The sequence below is a fragment of the Limanda limanda genome, chromosome 14 (assembly GCF_963576545.1).
Source record: "Limanda limanda chromosome 14, fLimLim1.1, whole genome shotgun sequence".
NCBI classification, from domain to species: domain Eukaryota; kingdom Metazoa; phylum Chordata; class Actinopteri; order Pleuronectiformes; family Pleuronectidae; genus Limanda; species Limanda limanda.
Genome location: NC_083649.1, coordinates 9,374,047 through 9,393,449, shown reverse-complemented (window position 1 = coordinate 9,393,449; position 19,403 = coordinate 9,374,047). Strand labels below are relative to the sequence as shown.

Below are 19,403 nucleotides of genomic sequence, written 5' to 3'. Positions count from 1 at the left end.
TAATTTGCTGATATAAAAACTGGGTGGAAAGTCATGATTGACAACTGCCTCACTGTGACCTCTGGCTGAATACGTGGAATTTTGGCTTCATTTTCAGGAGGACATATATCTTTATATAAGTCTCACAGATCACCTGTCTGCCCTCACGTCCCTGGAGGCTCTAGTTGGCATATTTAAAAAAAAAAACAAAGACAAAAAACCTTCCCCTTCATTATTTGCAGCAACATGGAGCAGAGGGAGAGCAGCCACAGCAACAGGGACACGACCTGTGGCAACAAAACGTTTACACAATAAAGTTTACATTGTATCTCAAAAGGTTGTCACATATTTAGATTTGAACCAAATCATTCTGGTCCTTTAATTGACCGTTAGAATTGTGCATTTAAAAGTTCAGCGTGTAGAATTTAGTGACATCTATCTGTAAAGCATAAGAACCATTTTGATGTTTAGTTGCCCCCCCACTTCCAAACATGAAGGAAAACCTGTGGCAGCCTTCTGGGCTCCTGGCTGACTCTGCAGAAAGGACCTGCTCCCAATGTAGATATAAAGTATTTAAATATAAACGGCCCATCGGCTAAAGAAAACAACAATTCATACAATTCATATGAATCACACTAGAGAAAACATCACTCTGACTATTTTATATTCAATTTCTGTCAATACCGTTAGATCCTTTACACCTAAATCTTACATACTTAACCTTGAAGTTGTCGATTTGTTTCTAACTGGTGTTATGAGACGAAGCAAACAAGTGAGTTTCCATTCTCACATGTTCAATAGGAGCACCGGAGTGTGAGTTACTGAAGAGCTGAGGAGAACAGGACCGGGCAGCTGCTTCCGCCTGAGACGGTTTGGCTGCCGACCAGCTGCTGCTGTAACAAGGTTAAGAGCCTCCACGGATGTGCTGTGTACTGTACTCTGAGGATTTCACTTGTGTATCTCTTACAGCCAGGCAGGGGTCCCTGCAGAGGTTTTCACGTTATCCACAATGACTCATGATTAAAATATGACGCTTTTTAAAACCGTCCACCCTTTTTTCTCAGCTCTGTCAAAAAAGGTTTTAGCTCAAGGTCTGCAGCTTGTCAATATTCTGCAGGGGAAGCAGTTTCCATTAGCACACGATGAATATGTCAACGGGGATTATGCGTTCGGAAAGCAGAGAAACATGCAGAATTTATTGCAGATTGCTGGAATGATGCTGTTCCAACACAGTTCATCAACATTGTTTACATGTGAATTGGTTTTGACAGGGGGATCATTCAGCCAGTAGACACTGTAACCTCTGTGATTGACCTCTGTGTGGACAGGGGGACGGAGAGAAGAGCTTTCATGACAGACGTCCTGTGGCAGGACTCATCACAAGCTCTGGCTCGGTGCCCGGCTCTCGTCCGGCCTGGCAAGGACAGTAGTGAACAAAGTGAAAAGACAGACTTGTTATCCTGGACTGACTCTGGTCCGGAAAACCCCGCTGTTTAATAATCCTGTGAGATAACAGAGGCATTCACTGCTTTTTACGAGTCTTAAAAAATGTTTCATTACACTGACGACTTGTGTGACTGAGCTGCACTTCTACGTAAAGGTCACAGAAATTATGTTATTCCCTTTGAAGAGCACAACTGATCTTTAACGGCAAAGGACACATGAGCTTCAGTACCTCAGGTTTTCCTGCCCATTGATTATGAAACATGTGCAGAGAACATCAGACAGGAGAGGAACAGATGAGCAGCCACAGCTCTGCCTGCTTCCCTCTTCATGACCTGAACCACACAGGAAAACACAGGCTGCAGATACACACGGACCGGAGTCAATAAAAAAAATAAATGGGTGCATATTGTTGTAATTAAATCATGTACAGAAAAAAAGAGATTGATATGATTTGGTGGAAATTTAATTGGTAACCTTGAAAACATGGTCTGTTTAGTAGCTTTGGCTTGAATCACATGATCTTCATCAGAAGACCCTGGTGAATGTAATTTAATTACATCAGATATTTCAGGACAGCAATGAGAGCAAGTCCTTGAAATTAGATTGTTTTATCAACTTCTGCTTCCACCGTCAAGAATTCACTCTCAGGTTCAACGTCTCAATCAACATGAATTAAAATGCCTTAAAGTACCAAAATTTGAACCTTTTAATATTCACATCGCCATAACAACAGACCATTGATGAGGCATTTTTAAATATAAGCCTTTAAAGAGTTAATTGTATACAATAATAACTAAAATACAATGACAGAAACGAATAAATAATACATCCAACATCTTTTAATGGCTATAATACAAATTTTATACTTGAATATTTCTGCTTTCTTAAACTAATTTATGTAATACATTTAATATTTTCTTTTGAACGAGAAGATTCAAATGAATTGATTCTAATTTAAAATCCTGTTCTTCCCAATGCTGATAGTTCTTTATGCTCCACATCAACTTTACTAATCATCCGTGTGATAAAACATGAAAAGATGACGATTTAACCTTCAATGTCAAAGCCATCATTTTTTTTTATTGTTAACAGCATTTCTCCTTTTGTACATTTTATTTAATAATCTAGGCGAAAGTAGGGTTTGGGGTTAAATTCTCATTGGAAGACAGACGGGGTAAAGATTTAAAAAAAAAAACATCCTCTGTGAAATAAAAACAAAATATATATAAATATATACACAATACATTACATGATAAATCAACCGCCTGAGAAAACAACTGTTACAAAGGAACGTACAAGCGGAGACGAGAGGGGAAAGTGCATTTAAGGCAACTGCATCGTTTTGCTGAGTTTGCACAAAAATAGTCTCCGTCCTTCCCCTCGGTGAGTTGAAGTGAGCAGGTCGTGGTCATCGTGTAATGAGACGCCAGCGAGACGCCGCCCTGGACCTGTGAGTGGAGCCAGAGGGGGGGTGTAGTGGCAGATGCACCAGCTCGGGTACACAGGGAACAAGCAGGTTGTAAATATTGCAGGAACTACAGGCTCGTCAGGAGAGAAGAGGAGCAGGTGTAGTGTTGCATTCACTTTCTCCTGTTTCCTTTTGTGGCGGGTGGACGTCTGCACGGTCAGTGATGTGTAGTAAAAGATGAGCGTTAGTATCAAACACATTTTGGTTAGTAAAAAAAGATGGATAGAGGGAGAACCTGCAATATTTCCAAGACAGAATTATGGGTGAAATCATGTTTTTTTTTCTTCTGTTACATCAAATTTCCAATGATTTTGTTCTCGGACCAGACATCACTGATGAAAAATTAAAGCCGACCCGATTGGATGAAGATCATTTTGCACGTTGCTCTGAAAGTATTTACAAGTTGTTTTAAAGATTCCGTCTCTTTAATTAAAGGGCAATTTAAGAGTCGCCCGGGTGACGACAGCGCCACTTGCTGGTCACCCAGTGCCACCACAGTTGGAACAGTGGAACCCAGTATACTGCATGTGAGAGAGAGGGAGGGGAACACAAGAGAAACGGGTGAGGAAAAATATTCCAGTATTCCACATTCATATTCCAACGATTCTTCAGTTTTATAATTGAAGGAAATTAAATTGATCTTTGCAGCCGTCACCACAATAAAACAGAGCAATTCAAGTCATTTACGTCAACTGTTCAAGCTGCTTCAGAGAGGAAAATAAACTATTCACAGAAATAAAAAGGGGGAGGGGGGACTACGTACAATCATTAATTTACATATCGACAAATTTATATATTAGAGTACAGAATAGGGATTTGTTTTCTCAGTGGAAATCGTGAGACATAGTATCAGGTTGGCGGGAGCTGTAAAAAATAAAAGAGAGAGTAAACAGTCTGTTGGAATTCGAGAAGAAGCGGTTTGATAATCTGTCGATTTTTTTCGGTGACGATCCAGGTGGAGTGAAGCTGAACCGGAGAGGTTGGCATCTTTTCTCTCTTCGCTCAAGTCCGGAGAAGACATGTCCCCCTGAGTGTCCTCTACCCCCCCACCCTACTTTAGTGTCTGTACACACCAGCCTCTGCAGTGCACTTCTGTCTTTTTCCAGGGTGTGAACTCCGGGCAGTTTGGTGTGTAGAGCACCGTCCTGGGCCAGCCGGTGAGTCCGGAGTGTTCCTCATCACAACCCGACCCGAGACCAGCACTGCTCAAGCTGCCTCGGCACTCAAGGGCCCTGAGTTTGGCTCGCTTCTATTTCGCCGAGAGGTGTCACTCCTGAATAAAGTCCTTCCCGGGTTGAAAGGTAAAGGAATGAAGAAGAAAGACAAGGAGAGGTTTGTGGTCCGGTGGTTTTGTTTTCCTCGTTGTCTGTGAGTTTTTCTGTCTCACTTATATTCCCGCTGTGGCTAAATGGCTGTGAATGACATATTATCACCCTGCATGGCAGAGAGAGCATTTCCCAGGCTTTGGTTTGGATTTGTCAAAGCATATGTGTGTGCGTGTGTGAGTGAGTGTGTGTGTGTGCATCTGCATGCTTCTGTTTCCGCATGCCTGTCCGTAACCTGTCTGTTTGCGTTTGTAAGTGTATATATGTTCTAGTTGTGTGTCTGTTGCAGTACTCCCAGCTGATTGGAGAGATGTGAAATGTCCAACACGGCTTTAAAAAGTAGATCGTCCAGGGCAGCGTCCTGAGAACCCGGTGCCCATTTAATAAAAAACACAAGAAAAAGAAAAAGTAAATCTGAAGTGTGAACATCCACGGCCAACGCACGACACATCCACCTTACACTGACAGCAGCCACTGATGCAATGACACCAGCAGCCACTGCTACACACACGGTTCCACGCTGGTCCAGAAAATAAATAACACTGTGGTCACGAAGGAGACCTCCACGCCGACACACCACCTGAGAGAGGGAGACAGAGGGAGACAGAGGAGTCACAAACCGGTCACAACTATTTACAAAACTTAAAAGAACACGAATGAGAGTAAACATGGGTTAAAACATCAGATGTGACAAAAGAACTAAAGTCACGAGGGGGAGATGCTGATGTCACAGTTTACTTCCTAATATTTCACATGTTGGTGTAATGTGGTGACAATTAAGAGAAAAGCACGAGACTCGGAGTGCAAGGAGAAAGAAGGAATGGAAATGGAGTATTTCTTGGGTGAAGCAAAGTGTAGGAGAGAGAGGCTGCAGACCAGGGTCAAACCAGGACATTATTTTACTCAAATTTGCTTTCATTTAAATGAGATTAGGAGTAAATCCCGAAATTACATTCAATTAAATATCAACTGAAAAGAAGCATTCCTAGTTATTGTAAAAGGTCAGACGTCCATATCAGGATGTTTTCACAGTTCTGACTACTTGTCGAGGCGGATTCAGGCAGAGTGTTCCCACGTTTGAGTTTGGCAGCTGCCCAGAATGGAGAACACTCGCTGCGCCGGTTCTGCTTTAAAAGGGAAACTATTTGACCGAGGTCCAGAGGAGGGACGGCGGCGGTTTGAACTTTCTACTCGAAGCCCTCAGGACTCACCTCTGCTACGGGACACGCCAAAGACTTCAAGGCCAAAGGATAAAGGCAAGAGAAAAGAACAAGAACAGAAACAAAAACTGTGGGAAGAGAGAAAGAGATGAAGAAAGAGTAGAAGAAACAGTGAGAGGATTAGAGGAACACTCAAGGTATGTTAGCAGACAGGAACAGATATAGAGAAACTGGAACTGAACCATATATCTGGATAATACTCATATTGTAGGTTGTTGTTTTCCTTATTCCCATTTCCTCAACATTCAAAGTTAAATTCAACATTGATTAGACAGTTTTTAGGGGGGAAAATAGTCTCTTTAAACTAACAAATTTAAGCCTTTTATTGTGAGTTTTACGTTGCAGCTGCTAGTCCTTAATTATCGTTTACATCAAACATACCTTTTCCTCCAGATCTTTAATCTGCCTCCTCTGGATTTCCGTCTTGTCTTCGAGGTCACGAATTCTCTGCAAACATCCAGAGAGAGAAAAAAGGTCACAAATGTGTTTCTTTGTTGCAGAACGCTCCAGAATCTTCCATCCACGTGACGGAGACGGACCTGGTGCGCCTGCTGCAGCAGCTCCATCCTCTCCTGGAGGATCTGGCAGTCGAACTCGCGACTCTTCCTCAGCATCTGCCTCCTCAGCTTCTCCACCGCCGTCCGCAGCTCGTCCCGCTGATGCTCATCCAGAGGCTCGCCGTACTTTATCACCTGGGAGGAGCACATCAGGCAGAGCAGAAACCACGATGAGTTTAAAATAACTCTCAAAAGACGCTATAATCCCTCTAGAAGTCTTATAGGAGTTTAAAACTGGATTTCTTAGCAGTAGTTATAATCTTCATTTGCAAGACACCATGTAAAAGGGTTATGTAGCATGTAGACTCCATGTAGATGGGGCAGATCTTCCAGATGAGTGGGATTTTCTCCTCACAAGACAGCATGACAATATCATTTCCCTAATTTTTCCTGATTTGATAACTCACTCCTATTTCACATTACAGAAAACGTCACTGTACTTCTGTTTCATGGCAGGTTGAATTTTATGATCTGTTTGCACCGAGATGAAAATAGTCACATGGCAGCTCATCGTGTTCCAATTGTTAGTCGCCCTCAGGTGATTATTCATGAGGGGCTCTGCGAGGTCAGATGAGGTCGTATAAAAAGAATGATCGATTCCCATGTGATGTTAGAAAACCTTTCTATCAGAACTTGTCCAATGCACTGAAGTGGTCAAAGTTTTCCAAGTCCAACTAACATTGCTGCATTAGGACACCTGGCTGCACATAGGACCTTCCGGATATTTTGTTAAATTGTAACAACAAGACTAAAATAACCTTGTCCTGCTGCAGGGAGTTGTACAACGTCGCTTCCAACTCCTGGATTTGCTGTTGAGAGGAGAAGAGAAGGGATATTATCAACTTTAATGTCACATACATAAAAATATGGGCTCCCTAATGTGATGTATATATGATGCATTAACACACAGACATGCTCACGTACCATGTAGGCCTGGTCCAGGGCCTGTTTTCTGTAGTCCAGCTCTTCTTCTAGATAACCTTTCTGTTTACAGAACATCTCCTGCACAGAATTAGAAGATTGCTGATATTTAGGCTAGTTACCAATAGAGTAGAAAAAGTAAATGAGCCCTGCCACACAAATTTACTGCACATGTCTGGAAAGCAATGGAGTGCAAAAGTTTTTTCTCCAGCTGAACCATAAATATCTGTCATCATGATTGTATATGGTTACTGATCGACATGCAGTGTCCGGTTGTGACTCACCATCTCGATCTCCAGGTCGATCATCTTCTGGTGCAGTGCTGCCTCCGTCCCCTCGATCTGCTGGATCCACTAGAGGGCGACACACAGCATAACATGGGTCGAGTCAGCCCAGAAATCTACAGTGTGTTAATTAAGATGATCTGATATATTTTCTGAAATTTACCTTTTCTGCCAGTGAGAGAACAGTGCTGGCCTGAATAATGGCCACTTGCTCTTCATTTCTTAAATTCTATACAAAAGGAAAAACATTACTTTTATTAATAATGTGCCTGTTACTGCATCAAATGAGGAGGACGTATTAAAATTCATAGGAATTACCCCGTTGTCTCCCAGGATGTCGAGCAGTTTGATGAGATCTGGTATACACACATCCTGTGAGGAAAATAAATTTAAATCAAGAAGAAAACATCATTTATGTTTTGACTTTTATTGAATTCTAATAAATAGTTGCCTGTTAATCTTTTACTTCAGCTCTAAAAACTGCAGGACGTGTAACAGCCAGAATAGAACATGCTCTACTTTAAGATGAATATTGACGATAGGGCAGAAGAATGATTTCCGCTGTGTACCTTCACCCCCTCCTTCATGCAGTAGATCTGCAGAGCACTGACTCCCTCAGAGAACGGATGCATCCTCAGGTGATTGAACGGAGGCGACCTCCTCTCACGCTCCTGCAACAACAGAAATGCACATTTATTATTCAGCGCTAATAAGATAACTTACTTAAACTCTCATCAAAAGACATTCTCACTCGACTGTAGCATGCCTGGATTAAACTGTATTTTCACAGCGATTATCTTGATTAACTTTATGTCAGGTTTAAAACTTATTGTACGGTTCACGACCGAAGATGTTTCAGTTTTCCAGACAAACTGCTTATGCAACATCAAACACCTGAGAGCAACAGTAAAGGTTTTAGATTCAAAGCAATTTGGTACCAATTCATCTCAACATTGCACTGAGCATATCCGAGTAATCCCTTCCCCTCTGTGCTCACTAGGTGGCACCGTACACCCTCTGTATATAATGTGTTAGTATCTGTTCTTCATATGAAAAATGTGTGAGTGCATGAATCAGGAAATATGATCACTGTAGCTGGAAGATAGTTCAGACAAACTCAAGCCAAAATCTGATCTGTTACAGATTTTGGTTGAATTCACTTTAAATCTCTTTACGAAATAGATGAAAAATAAACCGTGAAATATAATCAGAATTTGCTAGACTGTTTGAAGGGATGTTGAGCTCAGTGTGGCATTTTTTCCGATCTCTTGGGTAGGAACATTTTTTGATGCAATGGTAACAGAGGCTTAGTATGAAACTCACCTCAAGCTCCAGTATCCGGAACTCCAACAGTTCATTCTGGTCTCTGGAGTCTTGTAGCTCCTGCTGCATCCGACCGCTCTCTGAGTCCAACTTATCCATCTGGACGTGGATGAAGAATAAGTGCCAACAGGTTATTGACGTTTAAACACACAGGTTTTCAGCAAATCATTAAGGGATTATTATAAAGAAGATGAATCTGATCACAGCTCAAAACCAAGATTATTTAATACACTTAATTTTCCTTTGATTATTATTATCATCTGTTTTATTTAATGTTTGATTATTGGAAAACAAACTAAGTCAAGTCAAACCTTGTCTAAAAGCTCCTGATTCCGCCGTAAGAAGAGCTGCTTCTCCTCCACCCATTTGGAGTCCTGTCACAGGACACACACACAAACAGTTGATGCTTTATTATTTAAACTATTAAATAAATAAAGTAAAAATATATCTTAATATGTTGAGAACAAGAGAACCTGACCACCCCCTCCCCCCCACGATGCTGAAACAGTCAAACCTTCGGTACATTTATCGATATTCTCACACATTTTAACCCATTTAAAAAGAAATAAGCTTTTAGAAATTAACACATTTAATATTGTATCCTCCCCCATGTGTATATGTGAGTGTTTGTGTGTCCTACCTGTCCCCTCAGGGTCAGTTCCTTCTCCAGGTCCTCTATTTTGGCTTTGTACCTGAGAACGTCTGCATGGAGCTGCTCCTGAGCCTGAAACGTGACAGAACAGACTCTTAAACACTACTAGAGCTCGGCCTCTCTCCAAAGATTTGCAGGAACTCGAGTTGAACATGAACTTTGAATGTGCCTGAGTTGCCACAGATGTGTCAGGACCTGCTGCACTTGAGAACAACCTGGTGCATGAGTTTGGGCTTCTCACAGAACAAACCACTCTGACCTCCTCTGCATTACACTGAGCAGTAAAGGTGAATGTCACAAAACATACTAGGATGAGTCTCACTTCATGAGACCACTCTCATAACAGAATAAAAGACAACACTAATTATTAAATCATGTGGTAGTATCAGTGTTTCAGGTTTTAAGCTGAAGAAATTAAATGTAACTCAATTCCAACAACCTGGTGGCAGCCATATGACACAAACATAAACATTCTATATCTGTACTACGACCTAATAAATACAATTAATACATGTACGCACTTTACCTTAAAACAGGGACTGTTACAGGATTGCCTAACCTAGTCAAGGTGAGTAAAACTACCTTTAAAGTTTCAGAGCCAACTGTATCTTTATTATTTATAGCTTTATGTCACCAGGTTTGTCTTGATAAATGATGACTCAGCCCTGTTTGTACCTTGGCTTCCATCTCAGCATCCAGGATGCCTCCCTTCTGTTCCTGCAGCAGGGCGTAGGCTCGCTGTAAGGCCTGGTACTCCCTGGTCAGCTGACGGAAACGCAGCTCCGACTCCTCATTGGCTAGACCCTTGTTCGACACACGCCCACAAACACACAGCTTTAGACACCGGGGATGCAGCAGGGTGATATAGGAAGGATAAAGGATAAAGAACATATTCTCAGTGACGGACACAAGGGGGAGCTCTCACCTGATCCTGGTCGTCATCAGGAGTAGCAGGAGTTCTGTCCATCCGGAAGGAGGCCACCGAGGACGTCTCCGAGTCCATGGACTCCTCGTCGTATCCGAAGAATGTATCTACTACGATATGCCTCTGCAGAGAGGAAAGAGTTCCAGATGAAGTTGTCTCCAGATACAAACGCCCAACAATCAATATGCCTGGTTCACATCACCTCAGGAAACAGACTTGTCTATGTCTTCACTCTTATGTGTTATATTTAAACATTCTGTCATGTCTTTTAGATTCTCGTTTAAAAAATGTGTTTAAATAAACCCTGTGGCAGCATCATAACCGCTGGCAACAGATGTGAATGTAGCTGCAGTGAGAAATTTGGTTTCAAGACTATGAGCTTTTCTTCCTCACGGTGTAAGTGCATTTAGATAATGTTCAAATTCACTTATACTAATTTAAAAGGCAGAATAAAGGGTTGTGTACCGGACGCATGGTTCAACGGGGTTGTACTTAGTTTCTCAAATAATCATGGGCGTGTTTTGAGTGAAACATCCTTTTCACAATCCCTTTTAGAAGCCAGCTGTGCTCGCACCTCGGCAGATTGCGATTATAATTGTGGTTTTATCCGAGTTGTGCAATCGCTAATGTGGTTGAATATTAATACCATCACGATAACAGGTCTTTGATATAATCATATTACTTTTTAATAAGCTTTGTGCACCTTAGGATAAAAGACCCCTGACATATTCAATTATTTTTACCTTTATTGGCCTGGAACTTCTTTTATGCCTTTTCTTTCTTAGTAGTTTTTCACGATCCTGGAAAAAACAAGAGACAAATTCAAAGAGAGATGACACACGACTGTGAGACTGACTCGTCCTTTTCTTTCTTATCTATTGAAATTAATAAAAGACAAACCAAAATCTCAACGTCACTGACATAAGCTGATGAAGATCAAAACTGTGGACCAAATGACAACGAGATGTTCAATCACATCATTCACAGAGAAAAAGAAACACACAGACACAGGGAAAACATGTCAACTCCACACAGGAGTGTGCTGAACTGGGATTTGATGCAGAAACCTTCCTGCTGGGATACGACAGAGCTAATGGCCACACCAGAGAAAACCTTAATTATAGATGTTCATCTAAAAGCTTATAATACATTTCAAAAAGAATGTACCCTCGTCAGTTCGTCGATCATGTTTTGCTGCTCCAGGACTTGGAGCTTGAGAAAGGCTATTTCCTGGTCATCGTGGGCTTGGTCCAGGTCGTTTAGAGACTTGAGCTTCTTCAGTGGAGGATGCGAGCTGATCTTGTCCTTCTGCAGAGACGCAAAGACAGAAAACCTCTCACGTCATCCATCTGTCCCTCTTACAAAACGAATTTATGATGCTGACGTGACTTTGTGACTGACCATCTCCAGGTTCTCCTTGGCCAGGTTCCTGAGTTTGTCCTCCAGCTTCTGGATGGTCTGGGTCAGGTCATCGTTCCTCTTATTCATCAGCTTGTTCTTGTCCAGCAGGGGCTTGCACTGCTTCTCCGACTCTCGAACTCGCTTCAGCTGGGGGACACAGGGACATGTTAAGTGGTGGCCAACATGAGGGACGTGAAAAGCAACACGAATGAAGCTGGGAGATTTGAAGCAAGAAAGACGAAGGTTAAACGACAGACAGATGACCGATTTTTTTCCTCAAATGATTTTGATCATACTTGTTCATTCCTCTCGTCGACCAGCAGCGAGTTGCGGTCCTCCAGTTTGCGTATAGTTGAGTTGAGGTCAGCAACGCGCCTCTGGTTTCTCCTCATGTCCTGAAATAAACCAGACAACAACTGTCATGTGACAAATTCAATAATCAACCAGGTGAGAAAGAGAGAAGAACAATCTTCACAGTACAAGCAATGGAAGGATGCGCTTTGTAACCACAGGTCAATGCAACGGTTACTTACTGTGATCAATATTTTGTTATTTGAACCAAAACTACGAAATCAGCTAATGTAGAGTTTGGAATTTAGGAACTAGAAAGTTGTAGGAAGCTTATGAGAATAAATTGAATTCAAATAAATCCAATGGCAATGAAATTAGCACATCTGCTCCGAGCCAAGTAACTTTTCATTTTATTGTGCTCGGATCTCAAGGGCACTGAATTGAATAGAATAGAAAGTTAAATCTAAATCTGGAGTTGCCACATGGAGATTCAATTCACGAGTTGACTTCATTTTCTGTCTTATTAGGCCTATTGGTTTCTATGCAGTGAGAGGTCACACTCAAACGTCATATTAAAGGAATGATAGTTTTCTTTTTCGATGAAGTCTGTCACACTGCTGATGAGGTAGACACACAGACGGCGTTTCAGTGTCACCAGGTCACTCAGAGGTACAAACGTCCTTGGGATTGACAGTGTAAGTCTGTGCATCAGTGAATCTCTGGGTTTCCTGAACCTTCTCCCATTTGCTCATTCTCAATCTGTTTTCATTTTCTGGAAACGCTGAGTCGATCACATTTAAAGGCTGCATCACATCTCTCTTGCTTCTGGCAGGTTGTCACCTTTAAATGTGTTGTGGGATCTTTGTCTATTAAAACGAACGGAATATTGACACCTCAGCTACAAAGACGTGTTCAAGAGCTGAAGTAAAAAGGGAAAATTGGGGTCCAAGAGGCAGGAGGAAATGAAAGGCCTCAGAGTTTTTATCTCAAATCACCTGATTGATATTAGATCTTTGAAAGATTAAGCAACGTGAGCATGAAACATCTCCTGGCTCTTCTTACCGGGCTGCCACAGTGCTCGGCTCCGTCTCCAGCTCTGCCTGGGATCTCTCTCTTCGGGCTGCCCAGGCCGCACTCGGCCTCCTTGACGAGGAAGAGCTGATCGTCCAGCATGTCCTTCTGAAGCTGCAGCTTCTGTAGGAACCCTGATGTCGACTCCAGTTCCCTCTCCATAGAGAAGATGGTGCGGTCTTTAGATTTTATTTCATCCACCTGCAGGGACGGAGAGAGAAACAGTGGTGTGGTTAAGAAATGTGAGATTTTTCTGGGTGGGTAAATTGTTCAGGGGCCAGTCTGACAACAATCTTATACAAAGACAAGAGCAGTTATTATTTAGACTCTATAAGTCACGTATTATGTATAAATAATACCAAATATTGTCTGGTTCCTAATTTTTAAATGTATACATTAGATTACATCAAATTTGGAAATTATGCAAATTACATACTTTTCTGGATTTTAAACTATTGGTCGCACAACCTTAACGACTGAAATATTGTTTTGCTAAATTCCTCATCATATATTGATCATCTATATCGTTGAACCTTTGCAGGTCGCTCGGGGGCCGAAACAAATCCCAGGTGACAATGGGCAAGAGGCGATAACAATATATTTAGATATTCAGTATTGTAGTATTCGGTACCAGTCTGCGGACGTCCTTCTCGCAGTCCCACTTGATCTTGGAGATCTGCTCCTGGTGCTGCTGGTGCTCGGACCGCAGGTCCCCGGCCTTCATCTTGTCGGACTGGATCATGTTGCTCAGGGCCTCGTCGGTCTGCTTCTTAACGCTCTTCAGCTCCATTATCTCCTGCAGGAGCTTCACTCTCTCCTGGTCGAAGAAGCGACGAGCCTCCTCTTTGGCTTCCATCGTCAGAGCTGTGCGCACCTGAACACGACGGAGTTTGCCAGATTATTTTTTGATTTTGTATTATTGTATTCAGAAACGTGAACTTCTACTGAACTTCCCCCCCCCAATGTCTTAACCTCACCTTCTCTCCGCTGCCGTCGCGCATGGCGCTCAGTGCGGCTTTCAGCCTCTGGTTCTCCTGGTCTTTGATTTTGGCGTGGCGGGCCAGCTCCTGCTCATGCTGCCGGGTCAGGTTTTCCCTGAGGGCCTGGAGCTCCTTCTGCTTTTCCTCGTGCCACTTGGCCCGCTGCTCTGTCAACGTGGCGGTGTGACGGTGCTGCTCCTGCTCTTTCACCCGCTTCACCTCCTGCACCTTGTCGCGCTCCAGCTTGCTCACCTTTGACGTGAAGAGGAGAGAGGAATGAGTTGTTGTTTTTTTATCATCCTCACATACTACATCTGTTCAGACCAATTATGAGTTCCTGTTTAATTTCACACACTCCCTTCTTTCTCAGAGCAATACCCAAGGTCAGGTTATAGATAAAGGGCCAACTAGCAGTACATTATAGATTCTGCGTTCAGGGACTTTCATATCTATCTCAGATGCCCCACACAGAGACACCAGTGGCAATACTGGGATGCTGTGGGAGACATCTTCAGACTTAGGGGGGGACAATTGCTCATTTGACTCTGTTGGCGTTTGTATATTGTTGCACCTTCTGGTCTCATTGATGCATCAAGTCTAAATTAAAATGTTCTGCATAAAACATCAGCTGCTGCCTGAGTTCACTTTTCATCAGCCTCCAGAAAACTTCCATGACAACAAGTATAATTCACTTGTTTTCAAACATGGCTTAACTTTATTTGAATCTTTATTCATGTATAATTTGTTTAATGGAGGTTATATTGTATGTTTGCAAAGAAACCTTCACAACAACGTAAATGTGGTCATTAAAGCTTAAAAATCTTTAAGAGAAACTATAACTCAAATTAAATATTTATTTTTAATCCCAACAGGGTTTTTTTCAGCCTCAAGCATCTGTTCTCTCTGGTTGTCTGTAGTGCTCCGACAACCTTCACAAAAAAGGCTGAGTCCAAATGTCCACCCTGTCGACAGAACAAACCCTCACAGACATGTGTCATGTTCCGTGACATGTTCACCCTCATCACGTCAAGTCTGCGAGAGAACTTGGCCACGGGGACACGAAATGTGCAAAGACAGCACTTCAGAACTCAGCCGTTTCCATGGATATGAACTGAAATTGCCCAAATTATTCAGCCTGTGTTAAAAAAGCAAACCTATTTATCTTTAAAGCAAACGTATACATCAGATGAGAAAAATGCCAAAAATAGCTTATGGTGTGAGGACCTTTTTCTTGAGGCCCCTTATGGACTTTGACAGCTCTCTGCACTCACACAGATGCCAAGAAAACAACAGTTAAGCCCATTAGTCGGCAAGTGCAGAGAAGTTTTAGCATTAGGATTCAGATGCCTCAGACAGAACAGCGGGCGTGTTAGACTCAGAGCAAACATTCAAAGGTGAAATTTCCCCTTCAGCATTGGACAAAGGCTCTTATATCAGTTTAGCACAAACTCATGATAATGTCAAGTTACACAAAGGAAACTAATTCAAACGTTTATTTCTGTACAACATGTGTCTTATGTACAATGTCTGTATTTAAGGTCATCAGCATACTTCAAAGGGCATAAAGATTTATATTGACAAGGACATAATACTTATACTGTAATGTGTTATAATATTTTATATAAACTCCTTTGGCAATATATTATAATTTAATGTATGAAGGCAACATAAAGATGTTATACATACGATATGTCACAAGATCTTGTGATGTGAGCTGGTTGAATTCTGTTATAAGTAATTAAAGACTTTAATTAACTTGTTTTTTGAATTAATGAGCCAACATGTGAGTCACTTTTAAATATTTGAGGTTATTAAGTTATGCTGTACAGTACCTTGCATTTTTCCTGGTGTAGCTCTATCTGAATGTCCGTCAGCTTGGACCTGAGATCCTCATTGGCTGCCTGCAGGGCAGAGATGAGCGCTTCGGGCTTCTCGCCCTTCGTACGCCCTTTCTTGGCCATTGAGACAAACACTAGACAGTCTCCTCCGATGCTTTCATTGAGACTTGACAGTAACTTTCCCGAGGTGCTCCTACGTTCTCCAGATCCTCCTCTTCCTCATTCTCCTGTCAGACAAAAGGGCTGTGGGGGGGAGGAGAGACAAAGAGAGACAAAGTTAGACGTAGCACAGAATACAGAGGTGATCTAATCAAGGGCATGAGTTGAAATGTGGTAACAGAGAAAGAATACAGATCGAGGATAATAACTAGATGATTGGGGCTTTAACTCCTTGGTTACAGCCACATGTTGCACGTAGGCTCTATACAATGGAGCTATATGCTAATGCTGACAAGTTAAAAATGACAATGTTAACATGCTAATGTTGAGCAGGTGTTATGCACTGTTCACCATGTTCTCCGTGTTATTTACATGCTGTTTATTACACTGTGTCATCTGACAGGTTCATCTAAAAATCTAGGCAATTTATCAAATTGAAAGGTTAAAAGTTAATAGAACTAACTTATTGTTGACTTCATTAACCTAGCTGGAACAAATGTAATGTAAGCAGGGATATGAATTTTATGTGTAAACACTAAATCCAAAATAAGTTACATTTACATGGTAGCGTATATAGAGAGTAGCTGAGGCTAGGGGGTACGTCAATAGGTTTGAAGGGATTTAGTCGAAAACAAATTACATTTGAAAGAGTTAGAATTCATACTGAGGGGAACATACTGTCTGTTTCAAATCGTAAGGTAATTCTTCCAATTTTTGAAAAACTAAAATGTCAACCTCATGGTGTCACTAGAGTAAAAGTCAGGAAATAACTACAGTCAAAAGGATTCATCCTCTCGAAACAACAAATGTCTCGGGGGGGGGGGAGCAGGCGACATAATTGAGCAACTCCCGTCTGAAGAGTCAAATTCACAAAAGCATTTAGCGCAAAAAAATTGTTGGATGCGGACGATTAATGTAATAATAAGACCATGTCAGCACAAATTGGATAACATTATTTGAATGTTGACTAACTTCTGTCTCGGTTTCTTTGATGCGTCTTTGAAGTCAAAATATCACACACTAATCAAAGAAACTTCCAAGAATTTGAAAACTAATGATATTTATATATATTTTATAGGGGGAAAAAAGATAATTTATAACGTCTATCATGCTTTTTCGAGTTAACACAAGAATGCTGGATGATTCAATAGTTCCACAGAGATGAGGTCAGAAGGAAAAAGAACAATTCATCAACAAAAGACATCGTAAAATACATAGATTTATGTCTATAACTCATTGCAGGTATATTTGGCACGAAGTTGCGCAGTGAAATATACTTCAACTTAAGGCTCATTCTGGAGGCTGTACTTGATGTGATGCTGCTGTACACTACAGCCCACTGGGTCTTACAATACCGAAAGATGTCCTTTCCATTTAGTTGGCCCACAACAGAAACACCCTTCAGTATAAAGTAAAACATCTGAATGGCTCCACAAGCCAGCGCCTGCACAACGACAACGAGCCGAATCAAGACCAGTTTCTTTAAAATCTGTAACGTTAAAGGCAAGAAGTGCTACTGCAAGACTGCTGCCGACCTCTGTGTTTCAGAAGGACCTCAGACGGTCACTGTTTAACAGGGGGTTTTTCCGACCTCAGGAGGGATGTCATGATTGTGAATAGGAATGAAAAAAAAAGGCGTTATGGCCTTTACAGCAATGCTCGATAGAAATTATTACCAGCACTAAAGAGCCTAAAACATTGTTTGATGCATGTTCAAGGGAAATGCAGATGGAAGAGCAGATATGAGTTATTGTGTAAAGCATAATCCAAAAACAACATCAATGCTCCAACTGCTCGGGTGACGGACCATGAAGTTAAATATAAACTAGCTGAAGTAATTTATCAGCCAGAATCACTTCAATCACGTTAGGAATACAGGAGCATGGTGAGGGGACACTGGTGCTTAAATATACTCTATTAACCTTCAGGCTTCAGAGTGAAATTTCTGAATAAAATCAATTGATCAATCAACCAGTGAATGTGATGAACGGCATGACAAGTTAAATATATATATCATAGACAGTAAATTGACAGCAATGGCTACTTTTAAACTATTTTGTGGAAGTACTGAAGGTTCTGGTTCCAAACCAAAGGGAGAGCGTCCAGAAGTATGTTGATCCAAGGAACCACAAGAATGTTGGTCTCAATACCGTTGGTATTATTCAAATAAGAAATCGTCCTGATAATTGTGTCAGAGTGATGTTTTTTTGTGGAAGAGATAGTTTTCTGAGTATGCAGTTTAAATCTGTCCTCTCTCTACTCACCACTCAGCCTATGGAGGGGTGGGTGAGGTGCTGGAGTCCACAAAACGTAGAAAAAAAAATGTGTGTAAATGTGAATAAAGAAATCGCCTTCCTCAGTCTTAACTTCTAAATTCATCTCCACCTTGCCTGGATCTCTCCCACACCTTTTTTGGGCCGATCTAGTATACACTGTTTAGAAGGAAGTAATGCGGGTAAAGAAGTTATGAAAAAAATCCTGTCTTTGCAAAATCCATTACAGGTTTGGATATTAGGAAACGCCAGAGCCTGATCTGTTTTAAGTTATTGACGTTTCAAATATACTTTAGCTTTTATCATATTGCATTTGTTGTCTGAAATTGGATGCACAGTGTTTGCTGTAAGTGATACTGCATTCCCTGAGACCACATGCCTTCTCTGAACTGACAGCAACCTCTGAACCCAGCAAACTCGGGACTAAGCTCTATGGAAAATTCAATAAAAGGATTAAATTGTATAGGATTAGACTCCGCTCATGAATTAGCTGGACTTGCCCTTATAAAGATCATCAGTGATTCAGTTTGTCTGCATTAAACCACCTGACCCTTCTTTTCTGCACAAGGATATAAAGAACTGATCTTTTCAGAAAGCCGGTTTATAGTTTTTATATTTGTTTCCACTCATAGCAACCACAACATTGTTGGGATGACCGTAAGTGGCCAAAAATAATTGTATTTTAATACTAATATTTTATATATGTAGTTTTGTTGGCTCTACTATTCACAGGGTAGCTTGATTCACTTGTTTTCTGCTTTTGTTTTTCGAGGCCACTTTCCCTGAGCTTTGCAACACTATAGGCAGCACCCGCCATGAAGGGAGGGAGGAGGTGTGTCCATGAAATATTTGATTTTGTTACGAGATGCTTTTGTAACACTGAGGCAATGAATAACAGATACGTAACTGTTAATAAACACCATATGTTACTTTGTTCTGCATTGTGGAACGTGTTCCAACACAATGTGCGGTACACTTAATGTTGACATGCACGCCAACTACGGCTGGAGTAATAATTGAACCCTTCCTGCTCCATCAACAGATTCCTCTTATCTAAGGGCCGGTTTGCCTCTTCAGTTTGCTATTCAAAAAAAGTAATGGAACACAAACTTAGTCAACCTAACATACATGTCAATTTCAGGTTACAATAACAGACTTTATAGTTACTGTTTTTCAGCTACAGCAACAGTCGATTGAGCAAAGTAGCTGAGCTGCTGTTGCCTGGACATTCAGTTTAGAAAAGGTTCTCCTGCATTTGGATGTGGAAAAATCCGATGGGACATTTATTTC

At 41.4% G+C, this 19,403-nt stretch overlaps 1 protein-coding gene across 2 annotated transcripts; it reads right to left on the bottom strand.

Moving 5' to 3' along the window:
- Nucleotides 1-5,455: 5,455 nt before the first annotated feature.
- jakmip2 (janus kinase and microtubule interacting protein 2) lies at nt 5,456-15,804 on the bottom strand. 2 transcript variants are annotated; one of them, XM_061085992.1, is made up of 22 exons: nt 15,676-15,804; nt 13,841-14,095; nt 13,495-13,737; nt 12,855-13,064; nt 11,798-11,896; nt 11,502-11,648; nt 11,268-11,408; nt 10,844-10,900; nt 10,101-10,223; nt 9,851-9,979; nt 9,164-9,247; nt 8,835-8,897; nt 8,524-8,622; nt 7,770-7,871; nt 7,519-7,572; nt 7,364-7,429; nt 7,201-7,269; nt 6,920-6,997; nt 6,754-6,804; nt 5,978-6,130; nt 5,820-5,885; nt 5,456-5,506 (listed from the first exon to the last, which is right to left on the bottom strand). In XM_061085992.1, exons 1-22 carry the CDS (start codon nt 15,802-15,804, stop codon nt 5,456-5,458), a joined length of 2,469 nt encoding a protein of 822 aa, XP_060941975.1. The 2 variants fall into 2 exon arrangements, with proteins under 2 accessions (XP_060941975.1, XP_060941976.1); XM_061085993.1 differs by lacking the exon at nt 8,835-8,897.
- Between the last annotated feature and the right edge of the window lie 3,599 nt (nt 15,805-19,403).

Coding starts and splice junctions, on each gene's coding strand:
- jakmip2 (XM_061085992.1), bottom strand. CDS start 15,804: ATGGCCAAGAAAGGGCGTACGAAGGGCGAGAAGCCCGAAGCGCTCATC. Junction 7,270..7,363: donor TTCTCTCACTGGCAGAAAAG/GTAAATTTCAGA, acceptor GTCGCCCTCTAG/TGGATCCAGCAGATCGAGGG. Junction 5,507..5,819: donor TTAAAGATCTGGAGGAAAAG/GTATGTTTGATG, acceptor CTCTTCCCACAG/TTTTTGTTTCTGTTCTTGTT.